Below are 21,262 nucleotides of genomic sequence, written 5' to 3' on the forward strand. Positions count from 1 at the left end.
TAACCTCCCTACTATATTCAGAAATTGTTTTAAAATTCCTTTTGTTCTGTTCAGCACTTTGTATTACACTTTGTTTGCATGAAAAGTGCTAATTTATGCTAATTAATGGGATAAAATATGACTTTCACAGGCAGATTAGATTCAATAGTTTCAACATAAGGTCCAAATTCTTTAGCAAAACAGGAAATAACAGTTTAGCAGCAGAAATTCAGCATTTTTATGGATCATATGTAGCTAGCTGTCCTGTATGTTGGTGAAATAATTGTGAAAATTAGGAATCTAAGCAGGAAGAGGACATATAACAGCTCTTCTTATGTCTGGCCACTTAGTTAAAACATTTTTACAGACTGTTTTTATACCACAGAAGTGTCTTAAACAAGGACAAACTCCTAAATCTGCCACTAATATTTCAAATTTGCAAAACTATATAAGAAAATAGAGTTTAAAAAAGAAAACTGAGACACAATGAAAGCAAAGACAAACTGTGAGGTCAAGATAAATAAGAATTTATTTATTGTATTTGAGTAAATAAACATTTTAAGGCAAGAAAAACAATGCAGAGTAAAGCTTGAACATAAGAAAGGAAAAGTTTGTGCGTATAAGCGACAGTGGAATATAAAAATGTAACATACGTCAGGCAGGAATATACGAGGTCTACGACAGGAAGGGAACTTTAGCGTCATTTCGTTCGTAAACCGTTTGTGTGAATCCAAAAAGCTGTTTTTGTTGTTCTGTAGTTGATCAAAAAGACCAAAATGTAAACCTCGAGAGCAAATAAAGACACAGAAATCAAATATGAGTGTGCAAATGTAACAAAAGCATGATATAAAAAGTCGTATCATTTCAGATGGCGAAAGGTTTTGGCAGATTTGTCCTCCTTCAGGGCTCCACGGTTTGGTTAAAGTGTCTTTTCCCGTCCAGGTACAACATCGACTCTGTCAGAAACACACAAAACATCAATGCAGCTGCTGGAGATTTGAACATTTTACAGTCTCAGCTCAGTTCTCCTCCTGATCACGAGAACAAATCATTAAAAACTGGAAATACATCAGCATAATTATCAGTTTCATGCATTCATTCACAAAAAATCAATTGATCAGCTGATATTTTGTGAATGTTCTTAAAGAAACATTTTTTTTAAACATTTTTTTTCCACCAAAAAATGTTCAAAAACTTCCCAAAAATGTTGAAAATGTGGACATCACAAGTTTCACTGTGAAAATAGGTTTTTTTCCCACATTTTCAAACTTTAAAACGGGTCAGTTTGACCTGCAGGACGACACGAGGGTTAATAAAGTATTTTTTATTATTATTCTAAAAAATGTTCCTAAAAAGGCTAACTAAATTTGCAGACGTTTCCTAGAGTTCCTCCTTGACTTTTCTGAGTTGCGTTTGTTGCTCCTTCTCACCTCCGTAGGTCTTGGGGATGATGTTGGGGACGTCTCGGTCTGAGATGAAGGTGTAGTGGAAGACGTTGGTGGTGTTGTGCTGCCGGGTCAGAGGGTCGAACACCTCGCTGTGGACTCGGACCTGGATGTACTTCCCCTGAGTGTAGCACACCTGGAACACAGCACAACATCTCATCCTTAGTGGTCTCAATCCATCCCTGTATCATCTGTCTGTTATACATACACATAATTCCACCTACTGGATCAGTACAGTAAATGCAGCATGGTTCAGAAACAGTGAACAGAGCAGCAAGTTGTTGGAGATACATTCAGCATGGTTAAACATCTTTCTACTGATGATGAACAGAGTAGAGAAAACGTTTACAGAGGTGTTTTTAACACCTATGGGACTCAGAATTGCTCAAAACAGCAAGAAAAGTTTCCAAAATTACTTGAAAATTGTCATTTTGTTCAAATTTTTGGTCATTTTAGACAAATTTAAAGTAATTTTAGGCAGTTGTTGGACAATTCTTGAGTTAGTTCAGACAAGTTTGAAAGACTGAATGTTCTCAGACCTGCGACGACAGCAGCAGCAGAGAGCCGATCTCCACCGGTTTCTGGAACAGAATATCATCGACGGCCACCAGGTTCGGCCGACATCCTCTGAAACGGACGATATTGAACACAAGATCCGATAAAATGTTCTTTTTTTCTCTCTCAGAGCGTCATCTTCTGGACAAACGTCTCACCCGTAGGAGCAGGCGTTGGCCCAGCCCAGCTCGTAGGCTTTCCTCATCAGAAAACCTCCAAATATCCTGTTGAAGATGTTCCTCTCCTGGACACAACAGACAGAAGCAAAAGGAGATGAAGCTGCAGGTGTTTTACAGGTAAAATCAGGCAAGACATTAAGAGCAGAAGCTAAAAAGTGGAGGAATTATGAGGAAAATTGCTGGATTTTAGCATTAGCAGAACATATAGCAGCGTTTAAATCAACTTTCAAGTCATTTAGGTCCATTTTAACTGATTAAAGACGAGTTTCAAATTATTTTGGACAATTTCTAACTCATTTTGAAAGAATTTTTAATCATTTTGGATGATTTTTACGTCATTTGCGACGAATTCATTTTGGTCAAATTTGACTCGATTTAGGACCATTTCTAACTCACTTTGGAAAACTTTAATAGAATTTTGGAGATTGCTGAAGCACTTTTGGACGAGTTCAGTCGTTTCCAGGCCAATTTTCAGTCATTTTGAACTAATTAAGTTATTTTGAACAACTTTCAAGTCATTTACGACGATTTTAACTTATTAAAGATGTGTTTCAAATTATTGTGGACAATTTCTAACTTGTTTTGAAAGCATTTTTAATCATTTTGGACAAACTAAGTAATTTTGGTAAATTTGACTTGATTTAGGACCATTTTTAACTAATTTTGGACAACTTTCTTATCATTTTAGCGATTGTTGAAGCACTTTTGGAAGAGTTTAGTCATTTCTGGGTCAATTTTGAGCAATTTTGGACTAGTTATAGTTATTTTGGACAATTTTCAAGTCATTTACAATGATTTTTTAAAAACTCAAGCAAAACCAAACTCAGTATAAGTGCATATATATTAAGTGCTGCAGTTGTTTTACCTGAGGGTGGCAGATCTCCAGTCCTTTCAGCTTGGCGTCTTCCATCCACACCGAGTTCGGAGGCAAAACTCTGCTGCGGAAACTGACTGTGCTGAAAAAGTCGAACACATTTACACAATAAGATGATGAACAATCCAAAGCAACAACCTTCAACACCAGTGGAGTATCTACAAAACAGAGGTAAGACTGTCTGGTTTTGTCACACATTAAATGCACCAAACATGTGGAAAAATGTGTAAATATTCTGGGAAGCTGATGTTTCTGGACTTAAATGTGACAATGGTTCTGTTTCCGTAGAGGTGCAGGATTTTATATTGCAGTTATAAATAAACCTACAGTTAGGAAAAATGAGGAAAAAACACTCTGCTGGAAGTTCAGAGGGTTTATGTGACCTGGAAGTGGTTAAGTGGCACCAAAAAGGAAGGATTAACCGATTAATTGTGATTATTTTGTTGAAGTTCTTGTTCCACTTGCACATCGTGAGATAACACTGCTGATGATTTTTTTTTAGCTGAAACACCACAAGAAAGCAACAGAATCCCACTTTATCAGCGTAACAGCCAATAATTAGAGTATAAATAAGCATTAGCAGGTTTGAGGAACACTGACTTTGTGTCGAGGGTGTTGAGAAACAGACTGTGGATGATTTTCCTCTCGTCGTCGGTGGGAGCGACTTTCAGCAGCGACGCCGTGCTCAGCTCCACACGCCGGGATTTATTCGCTAAAAGACACAAAGATCAAACACGGGAAAAAGTGTAGAGAACAGATCAGCATGTTAAGAGTTTAAAGTTTCTCTGTTTGTGTGGTTAAATCACACCTTCTCCTTCCTGTAGGAGCTTCTCCTCCTCAGGTCCGTCGGCCTTCAGAGGGTTGACAAACGCCGCCCTGAAGGGAGGAGCAGACCATGAAGTTTTTATACTCATGTTTATATTTATTTTATTTTATATATGTCATATTTTTTTTATTTTGTTTACATTTTAAGTCATATTTTTCTACTTATATTTTATGTCATATTTTTCAACTTCTGTTTATATTTTTAGGACTTTTTTATTCTTGTGTTTATATTTTTAGGATTTTTTTTCTACTTATGTTTGTATTTTTAGGTCATATTTTTCTGCTTATCTTTATATTTTAGGACATGTTTTTACTCATGTTTATATTTTTCAGTCATATTTTTATATTTATATTTTTAGGGCATATTTTTCTATTTATGCTTATATTTTTCTCTCATGTTTGTATTTTTAAGCCATATTTTTCTACTTCTTTTTAGATTTTCAGATCATATTTTTCTAATTTTGTTTACATTTTAAGTCATATTATTCTACTTATATTTTATGTCATATTTTTCTACTTCTATTTATATTTTTAGGACATATTTTTCTACTTATATTTATAGTTTTAATTTATATTTTTCTATTTATGTTTATATTTTAGGTCAATTTTTTCTACTTATGTTTATATTTTTAGGTATTTTTGCTGTTTGGATTTATATTTGTAAGACATATTTTTCTACTTATATTTATGTTTTTAGGACTTTTTAATTCTTATGTTTATATTTTTAGGACATATTTTTCTACTCTTGCTGATATTTTTAGGTATTTTTTTCTGTTTGGATTTATATTTGTAGGACATATTTTTCTACTTATATTTATATTTTAGGTCATATTTTCTACCTATGTTTATCTATATATTTTGTACTGTTTATATTTCTGGCTTTGAACAGGAGCAGCTGTAACATTAGCAATTTCCCCTCAAGGATTAATTAGATATTTATGATTAATGGCAGCGAAAAGAAGCTAAAAACCAAAGTTATAACACACAAATCTGTTATTGTTTAATTCATTTACTTAAGTCTGGCTTTCTATGAAATATGAAAGACTTTTATCTCTTTGGAAATGTCTGTTTGGGTGAATAAAAAACATGAAAAATCAGCCAAAACCTCTAATATCCGCCTCTTTTGTGGAATTTTCGTCTAATTAGCAAATTGAAATGCTAATAAAAGAAACACTATGAAGCTAAAATGCATGTCTACGACTACATTTAAAGGTAAATGCTACACTAATTGAAACCTGGTGGATGTTACAGTCCAAAAAGGCCAGAAACCAATGTTTTCTGTGAGTTACAACTCGGCTCCACAGTTGAAACACAAACAGCGGAGACCACCACTGTACAGACACACTGCTCCTGTCAGCGAGGCCCTTCGACTGGAAAAGGGAGAGTGGTTAAATGCAGCACTGATTGCAGGTGTGCTTAGTTCAGGTGGCGACCCCCGGCTCCTGATCAGGCACACCTGGTGTCGAGGTGGAGGGTCGTCACGTGCCAAATCTGAAAAGTAAATAGTACTATCAGCTCTTAGATAAATGTAGAAGTAAAAGTGAGAAGCTTACCTCTTGTTTTCTGGGTCTCGGGCCACCATGACAAACGTAGCGTCCAGAACCGGGGCATAAGCTCCGTCACGGTACTGAAGGAGGAGACAGATATTATAGTTCAACACGTTCTTTATTCCTGGTTCCATCTAAAGTTTCTTTAAATCGCTAATGACATAAACTTGGCTCCCTCTAGCTGAGGAATAGAAACATAACACACAGCGCCTCAGTAGTCTCAATGGTGGTCGATGTATTTGGCTTTTTTGACAAGAATTTACAAGAAAAAACATTGTCAGAAGAGATTTCTGCAAAGGAATGTCAATTCATTAGTAAAACATGTAAAATATGTGATTGTATAAAGTGTCCATCCCATTTAAAATGACTCAGTTAATCCAACACAGGTGCAGCTAAATGGTGCTAGAAGTCACTCATATTAGAGATAGTAGTCTAAAGACTCGTGTATCTGGAAGGTCCATCCTCTGGTGGATCAGTCCTCCTGGATAGAACTACACCATGAAGACTAAAGAACACTCCAAGAAACTCTGAGAAAAGGTTGTTGAAAAGCATCAGTCAGGACGATACAAGAACATTTCCAAGTTCCTGAACATCTCCTGGAGTCCAGTTAAATCCATCATTAAGAAATGGAAGGAAGATAGAACATGAATAAATCTGACTAGAGCAGGACGTCCTCAAGACCTGAGAGACTAGAGAGGGAGGCCACCAAGACTCCTATGACTCCTCTGAAGGAGAAAGAGACTAGAGAGGGAGGCCACCAAGACTCCTATGACTCCTCTGAAGGAGAAAGAGACTAGAGAGGGAGGCCACCAAGACTCCTATGACTCCTCTGAAGGAGTTCCAGCTTCAGGCTGCTCATCCAACAACTGTTGTCTGTTCTTCACCAGTCAAAGCTTTATGGAGACAAAGAGAAAGACTCTGTTGGAAAAAGCTCAAATTAAATCTGGACTAGAGTTCACCAGAAGACATGTGGAGACTCTGAAGACACCTGGAAGAAGGTTCTTTGGTCTGAGGAGACCAGGATGGAGCTTTAAGACCTCAGACTAGATGTATTGTTTCACACCAAGCTTAGCACATCACTGTGAAGCACGGTAGTGACATCATCATAATGTGAAGCACGGTGGAGAGTTGTCCTCAAATTCTTGTCAAAAAGCCAAATTAACATCACCATCATTCAGTTTTGAACAACCTCTGACTTCTAGTGGATGTGAATCCTTTTACTGTTTATACTAGAAGTGTCTGAGTGGACAGGTGAGTCCACCTGGACAGGTGAGTCCACCTGGACAGGTGAGTCTACCTGGGACAGGTGAGTCTACCTGGGACAGGTGAGTCTACCTGGGACATGTGCATCTTGGCCTCTATAGACGTCCTTCCCACCCACGTCACTCGACCGCTGAACTTGATGTCACAATCGGGGTAGATGACGTGATGCCTCATGTCTGATCCACAAATTAAAAATTAAAAAAACCATCAGAGAAACAAATTAAACAAGCTGTCGGAGTGATCGAAGCCGCCGTCTTACCGATTTTATCCACCAGGGCGGTGACAATGGACAGAGGAGACCTCTTTAGGGCAGAGTTGTAGGTGTGGGAGTAAGAGATGAGGACTGAGGAGGAGGAAGAGGAGGAAGATGTTTTAGAGCTTAAATGAGAGGAGATTCTGGTCTAGTCTGGACACAAATCTGTATTTATACCTGCTAAACTGTCCAAGTCCTCCAGGATCCGACCGAACCTGAAAGCACCACATTAAGTACGGTCACTGAACACATCACTGCTCAAAGACACTTTACTACGTACGACGGTAAGTGAACACATCACCATTCAAAGACACTTCACTACGTACAACAGTAAGTGAATGCCTCACCGTTCAAATACATTTTACCAACATACAACGGCAAGTGAACGCATCGCTGTTCAAAGGTACGTTACTATGAGCAACTCAACATACCACTGTTGAAGTACTACAGTCAGTGAAGGCATCACCATTTAAGCAGCTAATTCTCAGACTTTGTAGGTAACATTGAGAGCTCTGCTAGCTCTTAATGATTCTGAGGGATTCACTCTCCTTTAATCAGAGGTGACGCTGTGAATCCCAGTCACTAAAATCCACCAGAAGTCGCTCTGTCGTGTGGTGTGGTTGTACCTGACAGTGTTGTGGAAGGTCAGGTACTTCTCTCTGAGCTGAGGCTCGGAGCCCAGCGGCAGGTGAACCTCCAGGTAGCTGTCCTTCATCCTCCTGGCCGGGAGGTCCTGCTGAGACTTGGCCAACATGGAGGACAGAGACACTCGGTCTGCCATGGCCTGCTGGTGGTCGCTGAGGAGAAAAACACAGCAAACATCACATTAAACACAAACTCCCTGGGTTTGTTGCTGTAAATGTGTATTTTATTATTATTACTGGTTATTAAAGGGGTTTTCTACAACTTTGTCACTTCTGTTTGTTTGTAATATTTATCTTTTATGGAATTTTATCAACAAAAACAGAGTAAAATATAGAAAAAGTGTTGCATTTGTATGTAATGTATGTATTCTCACAAATATATGATACAGTCATGATGCATAATTTGTGCAAATAATAAAAATATCATGAAATACACGAAGGTTGAGTCCATATTTTTGTTCTACTGCTTCATGTTTTTTTAAAACTGCACTTTGTGTGAACTTACAGTACATTTTAATGACTTTATTACTACTCATATGCTTGTTTTCAGACTTTATTTTCAGGATTTGGGTTTGATTTTGTGTGATTTATTTGCTTTTTTTCCTTTATGTTGTCGGCATGTTGTCAGCGTCTTTGAGTTTTTGGAAAAGCGCTTTATAAATAAAATTTATTATTATTATTATTATTATTATTATTATTATTATTATTATTATTATTATTATCCATCCATCCATTATCTATACACCGCTTATTCCTCACTAGGGTCGCGGGGGGTGCTGGAGCCTATCCCAGCTGACTCGGGCGAAGGCAGGGGACACCCTGGACAGGTCGCCAGTCTGTCGCAGGGCTACATATATAGACAAACAATCACTCTCACATTCACACCTACGGGCAATTTAGAGTAATCAATTAACCTCAGCATATTTTTGGACTGTGGGAGGAAGCCGGAGTACCCGGAGAGAACCCACGCATGCACAGGGAGAACATGCAAACTCCATGCAGAAAGATCCCGGGAAAGCCGGGACGCGAACCAGGGATCTTCTCGCTGCAAGGCGAAAGTGCTAACCACTACGCCACTGTGCAGCCCTTATTATTATTATTATTATTATTATTATTATTATAATAAAATGAAATTATGCAAATTTATGACTGGTAATATAAAACATACACAAAAAACTTTTAATTTTTCCAGGGAAAATCCTACACACCTTAGTAACCCACCAAAACCACACAAGTAATTTATTATTCTATTTATCACGTAAAAAGGCAGTTCAATACCTCCAGTTGGTGGAAGCTCCCACGATTTCTCTCAGTCTGTTCCTGACTGGAAAACACAGAACAAATGTCACATCAGCAGTGAAAAGAGAGTCCAGGCTGCAGGTTTCATTCTGTCTCCGCTCAGTCAAAGTGGTTTTTACAGCCGAAGCCTCCAGAAAGAGAAGAGACAGAAGCAGCTCAACACCCGGAAGGAGACTTGGACTGAAAACATCTGCAGCCAGACAACAGAAGAGGAAAAACTGAAGCTGACGGAGGGAGGAAGGAAGAGAGAGGAGGTTTATATGGACAAACACAACATCCACAGAAAGCCTCAGCAGGTGGAAAAACATGCAGGAGGAATTAAAAGTGCAGCTAACTGGAGGAGAATTAATGACAGGTTCAGAGTTAGGATTCGTCGCGGTTTACCAACACACCATTCGACACGTGTAAAAGTGGATTTCCTGTGGAGAAACAAACATGATTAAAACATGCAGAGTGGAGGAGGACGGATCGACTCATTAGACCTCCACACAAACACAAAAAACAGCTAAACTTTAACTTTCTGGACCCCAAAACCTTCCACCGGCTTTGAAAATCATGTTATCTCTAAAAAAACCACACAAAATTTATCAGAAAACACAAAGAATCATCATAATTTCAATGTTCTGGTGACCTCTTAGCTAAACATGTCGTCTAAAACTGAACCTAATATCATGAGATTTCATTGGAATCAAGTCTCATTTAAAAATGATGCAAAAAAACAACTATTTACAATAAACAAATCTGGTAAAAAAACAAAAAATTCTGTTTTTTTCAACACAACAGAGGAGCCATGACTGACTCAGCTGTGACTAACAGTCAGGTGAGGAAAATTCAGAGAGTCTTTGACTGAACTGCAGGCTGTGTATGGAAACAAACAATGTAAATAGTAAATTATATACAGGAAATAAACCGGAGGCATCAAACTCAGGGGCCACATTCAGCCCAATTTGATCTCCAAAAAAGACAAAAAAAAAACAACAAAAGCAAGACAAAATATTACAAAAATGACACACAAAATGACAAAAAATGAGACAAAAAAGTTACAAAGCACCAACAATGGACAAAAAACAGACAAAAAATGACACAAATGAGACAAAAAATGCCCAAAAAGCCACAAAATGATAAAATCCAGACAAAAAAAACTCCAAACAAAGCAAAACACAAAATCATAAAATGTTGCCCATTAATCTTCTATCCACACACTGATATAACAACAACACAAAACAACACAACAGCCTAATAACCGTAATATTATTTTACAGTAGTTTAATATTGGCTAGTAGCAGAAAACATCATTCTATAAACTGTAAACTGTTGTGTGGACTAAATATAAAGCTGCTAACAAAGTGTTGTTGATTTAAAGGTCTGAATAAATTTATAAAGGAGAGATTTTGTGATTTAGATTTTCAATAAAATCACAAAAGTATGTTTTCATTTTGTTGGGGATCACTGAATGTAGATTGATGCAGAAAAAAGGGCTATGGCACTCAATCAAAATCAAATCAATCAATCAATCAAATGCCTTTATTGTCATTGGACATACAACGAAATTTTGAATGCCTCTCCTTCGTGGGATAAAATGATAACAACAGGTAAAAACTCATTTGAAATTGAATTAAATCAACATAAAGGATGCAAAAATGTGGATTTACAAAACTTAATCAAAAAACTTCTTCATGTATGTAAAGTAGCTTCTGTTGTCATTATTGGTTCTGCATGTGAATAGAAATGTAAATATTATAACACAAAAACACGACATCCCATCATCAGAATTAAGATAAATGTAAAATATGTGTGTATATATGAAATACTGCTATTCAACCCTTGTGTCGTCCTGCAGGTCAAAACTGACACGTTTTAAAGTTTAAAAATGTGGAAAAAAAATCTATTTTCACAGTGAAACTTCTGATGTTCACATTTTCAACATTTTTGGGAAATTTTTGAACATTTTTTGGTGCAAAAAAAGAAATGTTAAAAATGTTTCTTAAGAACATTCACAAAAAATCAACCAAAATCCAGCGAAATTCGCTGGATTTTGGTTGATTTTTATGTGAATGTTCTAAAAGAAAATATCAGAAGTTTTACTGATATACACGGAATCACTTTAGATATTTTTAGGATTTTTTTGGAAGATTTTTACTCATTTTTTGAAAATATTTACAAGAATTTTCTTGTCAAATTTGGGGGATTTTTTAAAATAAAACTTTTAAGGGAAACTTTTAAGAATTTATTGGAATTTTCTTCCTGAAGGTTTTGCAAATTTTCAGAAATTTGGGGAATTTTTTTGCTCAATTTTGGGATTTTTTTCAGACAAGGAAACAATATTTTTTGGTGCCCGTAAACAAGGAGAACATGAGAGTTAAACTAAAAACCTGACAGCAGAGATGAGCTACTGATGGAAACATGAGTAGATGAAGGAATGTAAATAATATTTCTGTAATTTTAAACAGGTTCAACTGTAATATTAAACCAGAATTTAAACTATAATCAGCAGGAACATGAAACAGGGTCCTGCATAGTAGCAAACATTATGAAGAGACCTTTACTTATGTAAATACAGTAGCTGATGTTCTTGTGGAAGAAATGCTCTGAATCTGAGGTGTGTTTTTTTAGCTGAGGGGTCTCTGAGGTGATTCTGCTTCCTATCTTACCCTCGATCATGTCAGGCGCTCTGCCCGGTTTCGAAGCTCCTCCGCTGCAGAACGATCTGCAGCTCAAAGATACAGCCGACCGCAGCAACAGAAACCTGCAGCCGACACGAAAAAGAAAACACAGAAACCCTCAGATGACCTTCAGATCAACAGATCCAGTTTCATCCTCCACTGATCCTCCTCTAATTATAGCTGGACTCATGATGTGTTTACATTCTGTAGAGAACAGCTGAGAAAACGGTCTGAATGCCTCCTGGACAACAAGTCAGACTCCTGCAGCTCTGGTCAGAAGATTTAGAGAACATCTACAACTGTAGAAAAACATCTGCAGCTTTAGCGAACATCTGCAGCTCTAGAGAACATCTGCTCTACATGGTTCCATTATTAACACAAAGGGAAGGGGACAGCAGTTTTACCGTTTTTCCACTTCAAAAATACCACTTCACCTTTAAAATCCTACATTAACATGTTATTTCAGTGAAGTATTGTCAGATAAATGTTCTATTTCTGTCCTTGCAGGGCGTATTGATATTATATCTTGTTTTAACGTTATGTTGGAATAGTGGAGGCTCATTGCGTGTTTTGTTTGTAAAATATTAATGTGAGAAATAAATAGTAATTAAAATTGCTTCATAGTTGCAGTGGAGGAAAAATATTAAGCATCATAAAATGTAAATATTCACATTAAATGTGTAATATAGTGAAAGCCTATGAATTTACAGAGCCTAAACAGAAACTGAACGAGTATCTCCTGCTAGAATAACTTGTCTAAACTCTACCACAGCAGGTTTCTCCATGTTTTGCTGTTTTATTTAAATTCCTGCAGTGGTTTGAAGCGGACACTCCTTCTGTAGACTCTGCCTCCCCGCCCTGCTGGAGGCCGGATAGCTGCTTCTGGGTGGAGCTGACTGACTCAATTATACACTATTAAAGTCATAAAAAGACGATTTACCAGGACTGATCTCAGCTCATGTGTTTAAAAGCCTTCTTAGCTTAGTTAGCCTGTTTATAAACATGCTAACGGTTAGCTCCGCTGCTCTGGAAGACGTTTTTAATCACACTGACCTCGGGGAGAGCATCGTGCTGTCCGGGATCACTCAGTCAACCGGTCAGGGGTCCGAAAAACTGGAGAGAAAGAGGAGTCTCAGTTTTCTCTTCAGAGCAGAGCCGCGCTGACAAGCTGCCAGACAGGAGAGACTGCAGGACGCTTCCGTGTTGGTACGTCGCCCCGCCCACTGCGTGATGACGCAAGACGCTCCGTTCTGAAAAACAGCCTGTCTGGAAACCCTCCAAAGAGCCCTTCAGAGGATTCTTAAAGCCCTAAAATAGAATTTAAAAGTCGCATCTCGAGCATGAGAAGCTTATTTATGTGTCTACTGAGCAAATGACCCACAAAGAGACGTACAACAATCACAAAAAGGAGTAAAAAAAAGACAAAAAGGTGCAAATGGGTCACAAAGACATGTACAACAATCAGAAAATTGTCCAAATGACTACAAACAGAAGCAAAATGGCCACAAAAGAAGTACAAAAATGACAAAGAGGTGCAAAATGAATCTAAACAGATGCAAAATAGCCACAAAGACATATACAACCATAAAAAGGTGCAAAACCACTACAAAAAGCTGTAGAATGACTGCAAAAAGGTGTAAAATTGTAACAAAGACATGTGCAACCACACAAAGATACAAAATGACTACAAACATAAACAAAATAACCACAAAGGGATGTACAAAAACCACAAATAGGTGTAAAATGAATATAAACAGATGCAAAATAGCCATAAAGAGACGTACAACAATCATAAAAAAGTTCAAAATTACTGCAAAAATGTGCAAAACGGCCACAAAGACGTACAACAACCATAAAAAGATACAAAATCGCAAAAGCTGTAGAATGACTACAAAGAGGTGCACAATGGTAACAAAGACGTGCAACCACACAAAGATGAAAAATGACTAAAACATAGTGTAAAATGGCCACAAACAGATGTCCAACAACCACATGAGGGTGCAAAATGGCAATAAGGACATACCATGAGCATGCCAAGTTTGACGCGTTTTGGGGTATGATAAGGCCACCAAAAATGCAATTCAAAAAGCGGGAAAAGGAAGTATAATAAACCCTAGGGTTTCAATAGGGTCTTCGCACCATTCGATGCTCGGACCCTAATAAGACAATATATACAGAAATTTACAGCTAGCCTGGAATAATCACATTAGCATTAGTGGCAGGTGAGACAAACTAATCCCCCAGCAACCTCTCTGACTCAGAGTGTCGCGTGGAGATTAAATCTTCAGTACAGATGCACAGACCGAGAGCGTTTTCTCCGGAGTGCTCCACCTTCACTTTCTAATCTCCTGGTAGCAGAAAGTGTGATGTCAAAAGAGCTTGTGCTGCTCCATTTTTTTTATAGAGGAGAGTCTCAGAGGCACTCGTAGAACTCGGTGCCACCTTGAGAAGACGGGGGCAAAGGAAGACCTGCTGAGAGATGAGCAGTAAAAATACAGCAGGGATGATCTGCTCACTTCTATAGCACGGCATGTGTAAATACAGGCAAAGATCTGCACTAGAAAATCATTTAAATATCTTTTTTGTCATCCAGATGTGTGTATCTGAACCTCCACGCCAGTTTTCTTCAATAAAGGACTTATCAAATTAGCAAATTCTATTCATCATTTGTTTTTAAATGACAATATAATGTGTCTCTTAAGATGCTTGTAGTATCTGATCTGATATGAGTTCTGATAGTTGTTGACCATAGAGTGAACTTTTAACTAACAGGTGGTAGTAAGTACTGAGGAATGTGTTTTCGGCTCCAGAAACCCTATGCTGTGTTGACATTGGGGTCCACTGTTAACCTATAGCTGACCTGTGACCCTTAGGAATGTGCAGAAGGGGGGTTTCGTCTGAGGAGTTATCGCTCTTGAGTAGGGGTTTGAACCAGATGTTGTAATTCTATCCTTTACCAGAGGGTATAAAATGACCACCAGCCCTTTGTTCAAGTGGGATTTTCATATTGGCTGGGAAACTCTCCACAGGCAGACCATGGTGCCTGTTCAGATGCTGTCCTTTTCAAGTAATAAATTATATCAAAAAAGTAACAGTGTCAATGGATGTTTTCTTCAACATCTACACATCCTTGAGGTTTAAGAGAAACTACGACATGCTGTCCTAGTTTTCTCAAAAAATGTAGCTTTTTTCCCACTTTTTCTGTTTTTCTACAGTAGAAGAGTCAACACACACACACACACACACTTTAGCCTGATGGAACAGTCCACCTTCCATCAATTAATCATCCTGTTACGGCAGGTGTAGAGGCTCAGATGCGGGAAATGAACAAGCAGGAAATGGTACTGTTACAATGCTTTTATTTACACACGAGAAAACTTAGGACTACAAATCCCAACAAGGAACAGGAACTAGCAAAGTACCTACTCAAGCGGGGAACAGATCGAGACCGCCTCTCGTGGCTCGGCAAACTATAACTAATACAAAGAAACAGAAATTAAGTAAACCCACTGCTAGTAACACCAGGGCAGGAATACAACGCAACACCTAAACACAAAAAAAAACCCAAATACCTGGTCTACCGTAACCTGTACAGAAAGCCCGGACTCAACGTACACACATTAATTCTCAATCACAAACTCGTAGTCTGGTGACGCTAGGGCTAAAGACTTGGCTGACAAACTGAAGGAGTGCTCGACTAGGGCAGGGGTTCCTCTCAATCCACTCCTCCAGCGAATGCTCCAGTCCCAACACACACTGCATGGAGGAAGGCGTCCGGCAATAGCGCAGATGGTTCCGCGTCTTGGGAGGAACGGACAGTTCTTTCGGCTCAGATGGGTTTTATCCCTCCAGAGGGCAAAGCGAAATCCACGGAGGAATGAAGGCCAGAAAAACCAGGATGGAACCAGCAGAGTCCAAGATCACAAGCCGGCGAGAGTCAGCTTCTAAACATAAAAAACAGGATTACAAGCAGAACCAGGTAAGTGGCACAAACAGTTCGGCTGAGCAGCACTAACTGTTGGACGAGGACAGTCCGGCATCAAACGACGAGTGGCGACGGTTGTTAAAGCTGCCGGAATCAAGCTGCTGGCTCCCACCTGCACACGACCTGCTGATTATTAATGCGCCACACCTGCCACCAGACCAGAGCTGCCACCAACCTAGAGGAGAGAGAGAGAAAGCAGAGCCGGAGGAGGAGAGAGCACTGCCACAGCCCACAGCATTAAGCTGTGGGTATGACACATCAGCCCTTTCATCTCTAATTAAACTCACCATCTTTAAAGCACACCCCTTCACGCATGCCATCGCTGTGGCTGCACACACACTCGCTCGTACGCAGAAACAATGCAGTGCTCTGTGCTTCCTTATGGCAAATGTTCAGTGGGCGCATGAGCACACACACACACACACACACACACACGCGCGCGCACACACACACTTGTGTCTTGGGATGTGGTCTCAGAGGATGAGCTCCCTCCAGGGATTCCCTCAGCCACTGGCCTTCCCAAATTCTGGCTTAGGACCAGCTCCTCTGCCTCCGTTACAGGTGGTGCTGCTGGGCCTCCTCCCTTTTTACAGGCATCTGCTTTCTTTCTGTTGGCTGAGTAGAAGTCTATGTTAGTTTAAATAGGCTTAATTGTTTGACAGAACATGATATGGATGCAGACATTTAGACTATGTGTGGGATAGAACCACTGTACAGTCAAACAGCCACTTAATAATTAAGCTACTTTACAATGTAAAACATGATCAAAATGAGGTAGCTCCATGAGATTATGCTGACTTCTTACCCGTTTGAACAATGTTCTTATATTTCATCTTCAGCTGCTGTTACATGCGCTTCTCCCCTGCAGGATTGCACCTAAATGAAATAACAGAACAGGCTGCTATTAAACAGTTTCCCTGTAATATTATTGTGATTTAAACTTACGCATTGACTCGGGCAGCAATGTTCTCCCACGCCGTCTCCGTCTCTTTTGCAGCTGCAGGTGTTGCACTTCTTTCTAAAAACGTGTTCGAAGTCACCATATGAACGCATTAAGATGTCCAGTTCAAGTGGTGTGAAAAAAACGTAGCTCTCCGCTTCCCCGTCACCACGGTGAGTCGTCGAATCGGGGTTCCATTGATGCTGTCTTTTTATAGTTGCGGCGCACTCTGGGTGAAACTACTCAGAGTTGATTAAACCAACTCAAATCAGCCGTTGTTAAACCGAAAACTCAGAGTTTTCTATCTCAGAGTAGATCAACTCAGAGTTCAGGGTTACACAGAGTTTGTTGAACCTGCTTCGTGAAACGGACCCAGAGTTATTTAAGGGACGGTTTGGGCCCTGAGTTGGACAAAGCAGGCACAGACACAGAGAGACTTCCAGACAGGTGAATAATGGAAAGAGTTTCATTTAAAAAGATAACTAAACTAGTACATAAACGGAGAGCTGAACTGGGGAAACAAAACTAAACCCAACTATTCAAAACCCAGCAAACACTACGAATACAGAAACAGAAGTCAACCAATACTAAACTGGATTAACAAAAGTAAACTAAGGAGGGGTACTCACATGACGGAGAAAAAGGGTCGAGGAAAAAGGAGTCCAGAAGTGGGGAAGCAGAGTCCATGAGGGAGCAGAGCGTGTGAAGCCATGTGAGTCTTTGTGGGAATCTGAGCCTGGAGGGAAGCAGGCGTCCAGTAGTTTATGGTCAAACAGGCAAAGAGTCACTAAGCAGAGTTTAAATAGTGAGGAGGTGATATTGAGGGCAGGTGAGCTGATTACTGCAATGTGAGTCACCTGCAGTAATCAGCTGAGTGCACACAGGTGAAGCAGGGAGAGCAAGAGACAGGGACGAGGAGAGATGACAGACAGAGTCAAGTTGTTTCACCTGCCTGCACTCTATTTGCTGATTACTGTAATGAGTGTCACCTGCAGTAATTAGGTCACTCCATTGACTGTTCTCTACCTCACCTCCAGTATTTAAGCTCTGTGCTTCCATTCACTCATCGCTGGATCATCGGCTCACATCCCTCCATGGCTTGTGCTGCATTCCTGGATTGTGGGTTCCCCCCCACCAAGCCTTCTATCTTCTGCTGCATTCCTGGATTGTGGGTTTCCCCACCAAGCCTTCTACTGCTTGTCAGCTTCAGCCTCTTGGACTCAACTGATTTTGCTGTCCTGGATTTCTCTCTTGTGGACTCTGTTCAACTCCTGTCTGTTTTTGGATGCTCTCCAGTCTTCAGTCTGCCAGTTTTGTTTCCCCACTAGCTTCTGGGTTCTCCTAGCCTGCCTAGCCTTTAGCTCGGTTTTCCCCTGGTTTTTGTAAGTACATTGCTGTGTTGTTTGGTTGAGGTTATTCCTGTTCGGTTTTGTGGTTTTTGTAGGTTTGGTAGTGTAGTTTCTTTTAGTGTTAGTTGTGGTTTAGTTTGTCTGCTGGGGTCCGTTTCACGAAGCAGGTTCAACAAACTGTTGTTGGTTAAATCAACTCGGAGTAGTTTCCCCCGGAGTTAAGCATGTGCGCCACAACTCTGAAAAGCCAGTATTAATGGAGCGCCGATTCGACGAGTCACCATGGCAACGGGTAAGTGGAGGACGACACCGTTTGAATTGGAAATCTTAATGCGCTTATATAGCGAGTTTGAACATGTTTTTAGAAAGAAGTGCAACACCGCTGCAGCTACAAACGAGAGGGAAACGGCGTGGGAGAGCATTGCTGCCCGAGTCAATGTGTAAGTTGAAACCACAATAATATTGCAGGGAAAACTGTTTAATGGTAACCTGTTGTGTTATTTCATTTAGGTGCAAGAGGGAGACGGCCTGGGAGAGCATTGCTGTCTGAGTCAATGTGTAAGTTGAAACCACAATAATGTAGTGGGGGAAAACTGTTTGATGGTAACCTGTTCTGTTATTTCATTTAGGTACAATCCTGTGGGGGAGAAGTGTATGTGGGGAAACGGGTAAGAAATATTTATCACTGGATAGACTGGAAGACAAATTCTGGCTGTTCTATTACCTCCACTGTGTTTGTTGAGTCTTCTCCTCTACAGGCTGGGGACCTGGAACCTTTGACTGAATTTTAAGTAACTATTCACCGGCTTTCTTTCTTTCTTTCTATCTTTCTGGACAGCGTAGCAGCCTATCTACCTATAGCACAGATTGCTAAACAGTTAGCAGAGCTAGCTATGATTGATAAAGTTTTCTGCACATCATATTTACTAACAAACAGCAAAACCTGAACAATATATACAAATGCTATGTGTTACATTAAATGTATAAATTAATTCACTTTGTGTTGCTAATACCTTACAAATAGTCTGTAAACCTTTAATTAGTTTCACTATACACTGCTAAAACTCTATATGCTACTACATTACCAAAGGAAGCGATCATTATTAACACACAAAGATGTGATTTAATATATATTTATTTGTTGTCTTTAACCCACTTCTCATAGGTTGGCCTGACAACAAACTAAACCCTATCCTTTCATCTAGATCTTGTTACTACAGAAAACTACAACTTCATCCTGTGACATTCATGTACAACTCCATACTTTAATTTCCTCTATATATTTTCAGTTATCACTAACACAAATTGACAAACCACTTACTCAAAATCAATCACACACCACAAATAAATATATGCAATACTTCAACCACCATATTACAAGGCCACATCTACAAATGTAAACATTGCAACACAACTTAGACATGGCTGCATGTTCACACTTGAACTATGTAAACTATCAGAAAAACAAACTAAACTAGCTCTCTCATTCCTATGAAATAAAGAAAAAGGATGCACTTGATGCACTGTGTCATGCAAAAGTTAAGTTATTCTTCTTGCTATACTTTTGTTTTTCTGTCCCCTGACTATTGTTTTCTTTAATGCAATTCTGACAAACTTTTGTACCTTTTGCACATGTGTCTGTGCTATCGTTTTATTTGTGAAGGTTAGCAAGACTACATGACAAATTAAACACCAAAACATTAAAACTGCTGTTTTAAGAATATTCCAGTTTGATAAATCAGTATTGCTTTGGTGTAATTCGGTCAACGGAATTATGAACCATAAAGGAGTTTGTGTTAAAACATGTTAAATCCCATTAAACATAAGTGCATTATTAGTGTGACAGGAGGTTGTCTCCCTCCTGGCCGCTGTTGGGCGCCGTGCCAGCCGTGCGAGTACCGTAATCGCTGGGCGGTACCATGCGCCCTTTATATTCAGGTGTGCAGCGGTGGAGCTTCCTGTCCTCCGCTCCCTGCTTGCTTCCGTGGTGGCTGTGGTTTGGCATGACGGTGTTGGTGGACGCAGCCGTTCTCTGGTGTATACAGCTGTTGTGATTGCCGTCAAGGCATGCTGTCTGAATACGTAAGTGTTCTGCCGCCTTCTTTTATTTTTGCCGTGTGATTACATCTGCTGATCACCATATTTCCACTCCTTCCAGCGTGGCTGAGTGCTGGGGTGAATTCCCCGGGGTGAAGCGGGGATCTGCTGGAGCCCTGCTGGCCATAGGATCACAGGCTCGCTCTGGGTGGGTGTGTGTGAGCCGTATTCTTGTGGCTCACACCCTCCAGTTGTGAGGTACGTGATGGGTTGCTTTCCCCAGCCGCTATTCTGATTTTATGTCATGAGTTTATTAACTCGGTGTTATTTTTCTTTCTAGTTAACAGCCCGGCATAATCGGACTGCCACCATCACTTCAAGCTGAGCTGCTGTTTTGGTTCTCTTTAATATTTGTTTGGTGAACTGTTTATGTTTTTTGGATTCTGTTGTTTGCAGCGGCTTGGAGCGGACTTCTCAGCCCAGTACGGCTGAGTGCCGTCTGCGTCCGCTCCGTGCACAGGCTGGTTGTGTTGCTGCTGTGCCAGAACTTGTACAGCTGCAAGGGCTACTTCACTTGATGGTGTTTTGTTTTCTTTGTTATTTGGAAATTAATTCAGGTATTTCCTTTTGGTGTCTTGGTTTGCTTTGTTGCATTAATTTAATTGTGTTTTTGTTATTTTCTTTGAGTTTATTTAGCCTTATGTAATGATTTAATTCATCATTTGTTGTTCTTTGGTTTTGTTTTCTTTTGTCCACACCAGTTATGGTTAGTTTGGGCACGTTTTATTAATCTTTGTCTCTGTCTTCTGTGTACAGGTGCTGTGGCTTACTGTGGCAGTTATTTCCTGCTGGTGGTGTCTTCTTCACGGTCCCCCCCTTTCTTTTGGTTTTGTGTGTGTATTATTTGCAGTGTCACAGGTGATTCATCTGAGGATTCCTCTCCCCTTTTTGGTTGTCCTGCCGCAGGGTAAGCCCCAGCCTGGGTTTTTTTTTTTTTATTCCTTGTTGCCCATTCTTTCTTTTAGTTAGTATATGTTAACTTGGTGTGTGACATTATTTCCTTCCTTACAAATTGTTAATAAACATTGTTAAATTTGAACACGTCTCGCCCCCCTGTGTTAATGGAACCTGTTGAGCCTTAATTGGTTTAGTGACAGTGAAACACACCTGAGCTAGGATTTCCTGGGTGCAAGTCCCAGGTGGCGTTGTCGGGACCATAATTGGTCTAATTGGTTACAAACATTCCTCGAATTTCGCCACATTAGGGAATACAGAATTGTTTGGTTCAGACTGTTGACTCTTTTCCTACCAGTGTCTTAACAGACAAAATGAAAAGTTATGATGCAATCACATAAGTCACAAAATAGTTTATTAGTCAGCAGCAAAATCAGAACTATTTACAATGTGCAAAGTACAAACTGTGGT

General features: G+C 39.7%; 1 protein-coding gene and 2 long non-coding RNA genes across 6 annotated transcripts; 1 reads left to right on the plus strand and 2 right to left on the minus strand.

Annotated features, from left to right (window-relative positions):
• Positions 1–490: 490 nt before the first annotated feature.
• Positions 491–12,741, minus strand: acot9.1 (acyl-CoA thioesterase 9, tandem duplicate 1). Of its 2 annotated transcripts, XM_023264590.3 has the most exons (16): positions 12,580–12,741; positions 11,515–11,609; positions 9,256–9,282; positions 8,843–8,888; positions 7,547–7,717; positions 7,098–7,135; positions 6,927–7,010; positions 6,740–6,843; positions 5,411–5,484; positions 3,841–3,908; positions 3,633–3,744; positions 3,024–3,114; positions 2,138–2,223; positions 1,964–2,051; positions 1,410–1,560; positions 491–935 (listed from the first exon to the last, which is right to left on the minus strand). In XM_023264590.3, the coding sequence occupies exons 1-16, from the start codon at positions 12,591–12,593 to the stop codon at positions 880–882; spliced, it is 1,305 nt and encodes a 434-aa protein (XP_023120358.1). In that variant the 5' UTR covers positions 12,594–12,741; the 3' UTR covers positions 491–879. The 2 variants fall into 2 exon arrangements, with proteins under 2 accessions (XP_023120358.1, XP_023120363.1); XM_023264595.3 differs by lacking the exon at positions 9,256–9,282.
• Positions 12,742–14,868: 2,127 nt separating this feature from the next.
• On the minus strand, positions 14,869–16,682 carry LOC111564817 (uncharacterized). 2 transcript variants are annotated; one of them, XR_002745818.3, is made up of 3 exons: positions 16,317–16,682; positions 15,543–16,119; positions 14,869–15,470 (listed from the first exon to the last, which is right to left on the minus strand). It is a non-coding gene; the product is annotated as an uncharacterized LOC111564817 (long non-coding RNA). The 2 variants fall into 2 exon arrangements; XR_008600385.1 differs by having other exon boundaries at positions 15,543–16,126.
• A 1,275-nt stretch (positions 16,683–17,957) lies between these two features.
• On the plus strand, positions 17,958–20,936 carry LOC111564805 (uncharacterized). Of its 2 annotated transcripts, XR_008600387.1 has the most exons (5): positions 17,958–18,092; positions 18,166–18,240; positions 18,311–18,358; positions 18,430–19,882; positions 19,959–20,936. It is a non-coding gene; the product is annotated as an uncharacterized LOC111564805 (long non-coding RNA). The 2 variants fall into 2 exon arrangements; XR_008600386.1 differs by having other exon boundaries at positions 18,166–19,882.
• Positions 20,937–21,262: the final 326 nt, after the last annotated feature.

This window comes from Amphiprion ocellaris, chromosome 22 (assembly GCF_022539595.1).
Source record: "Amphiprion ocellaris isolate individual 3 ecotype Okinawa chromosome 22, ASM2253959v1, whole genome shotgun sequence".
Lineage (NCBI taxonomy): Eukaryota > Metazoa > Chordata > Actinopteri > Pomacentridae > Amphiprion > Amphiprion ocellaris.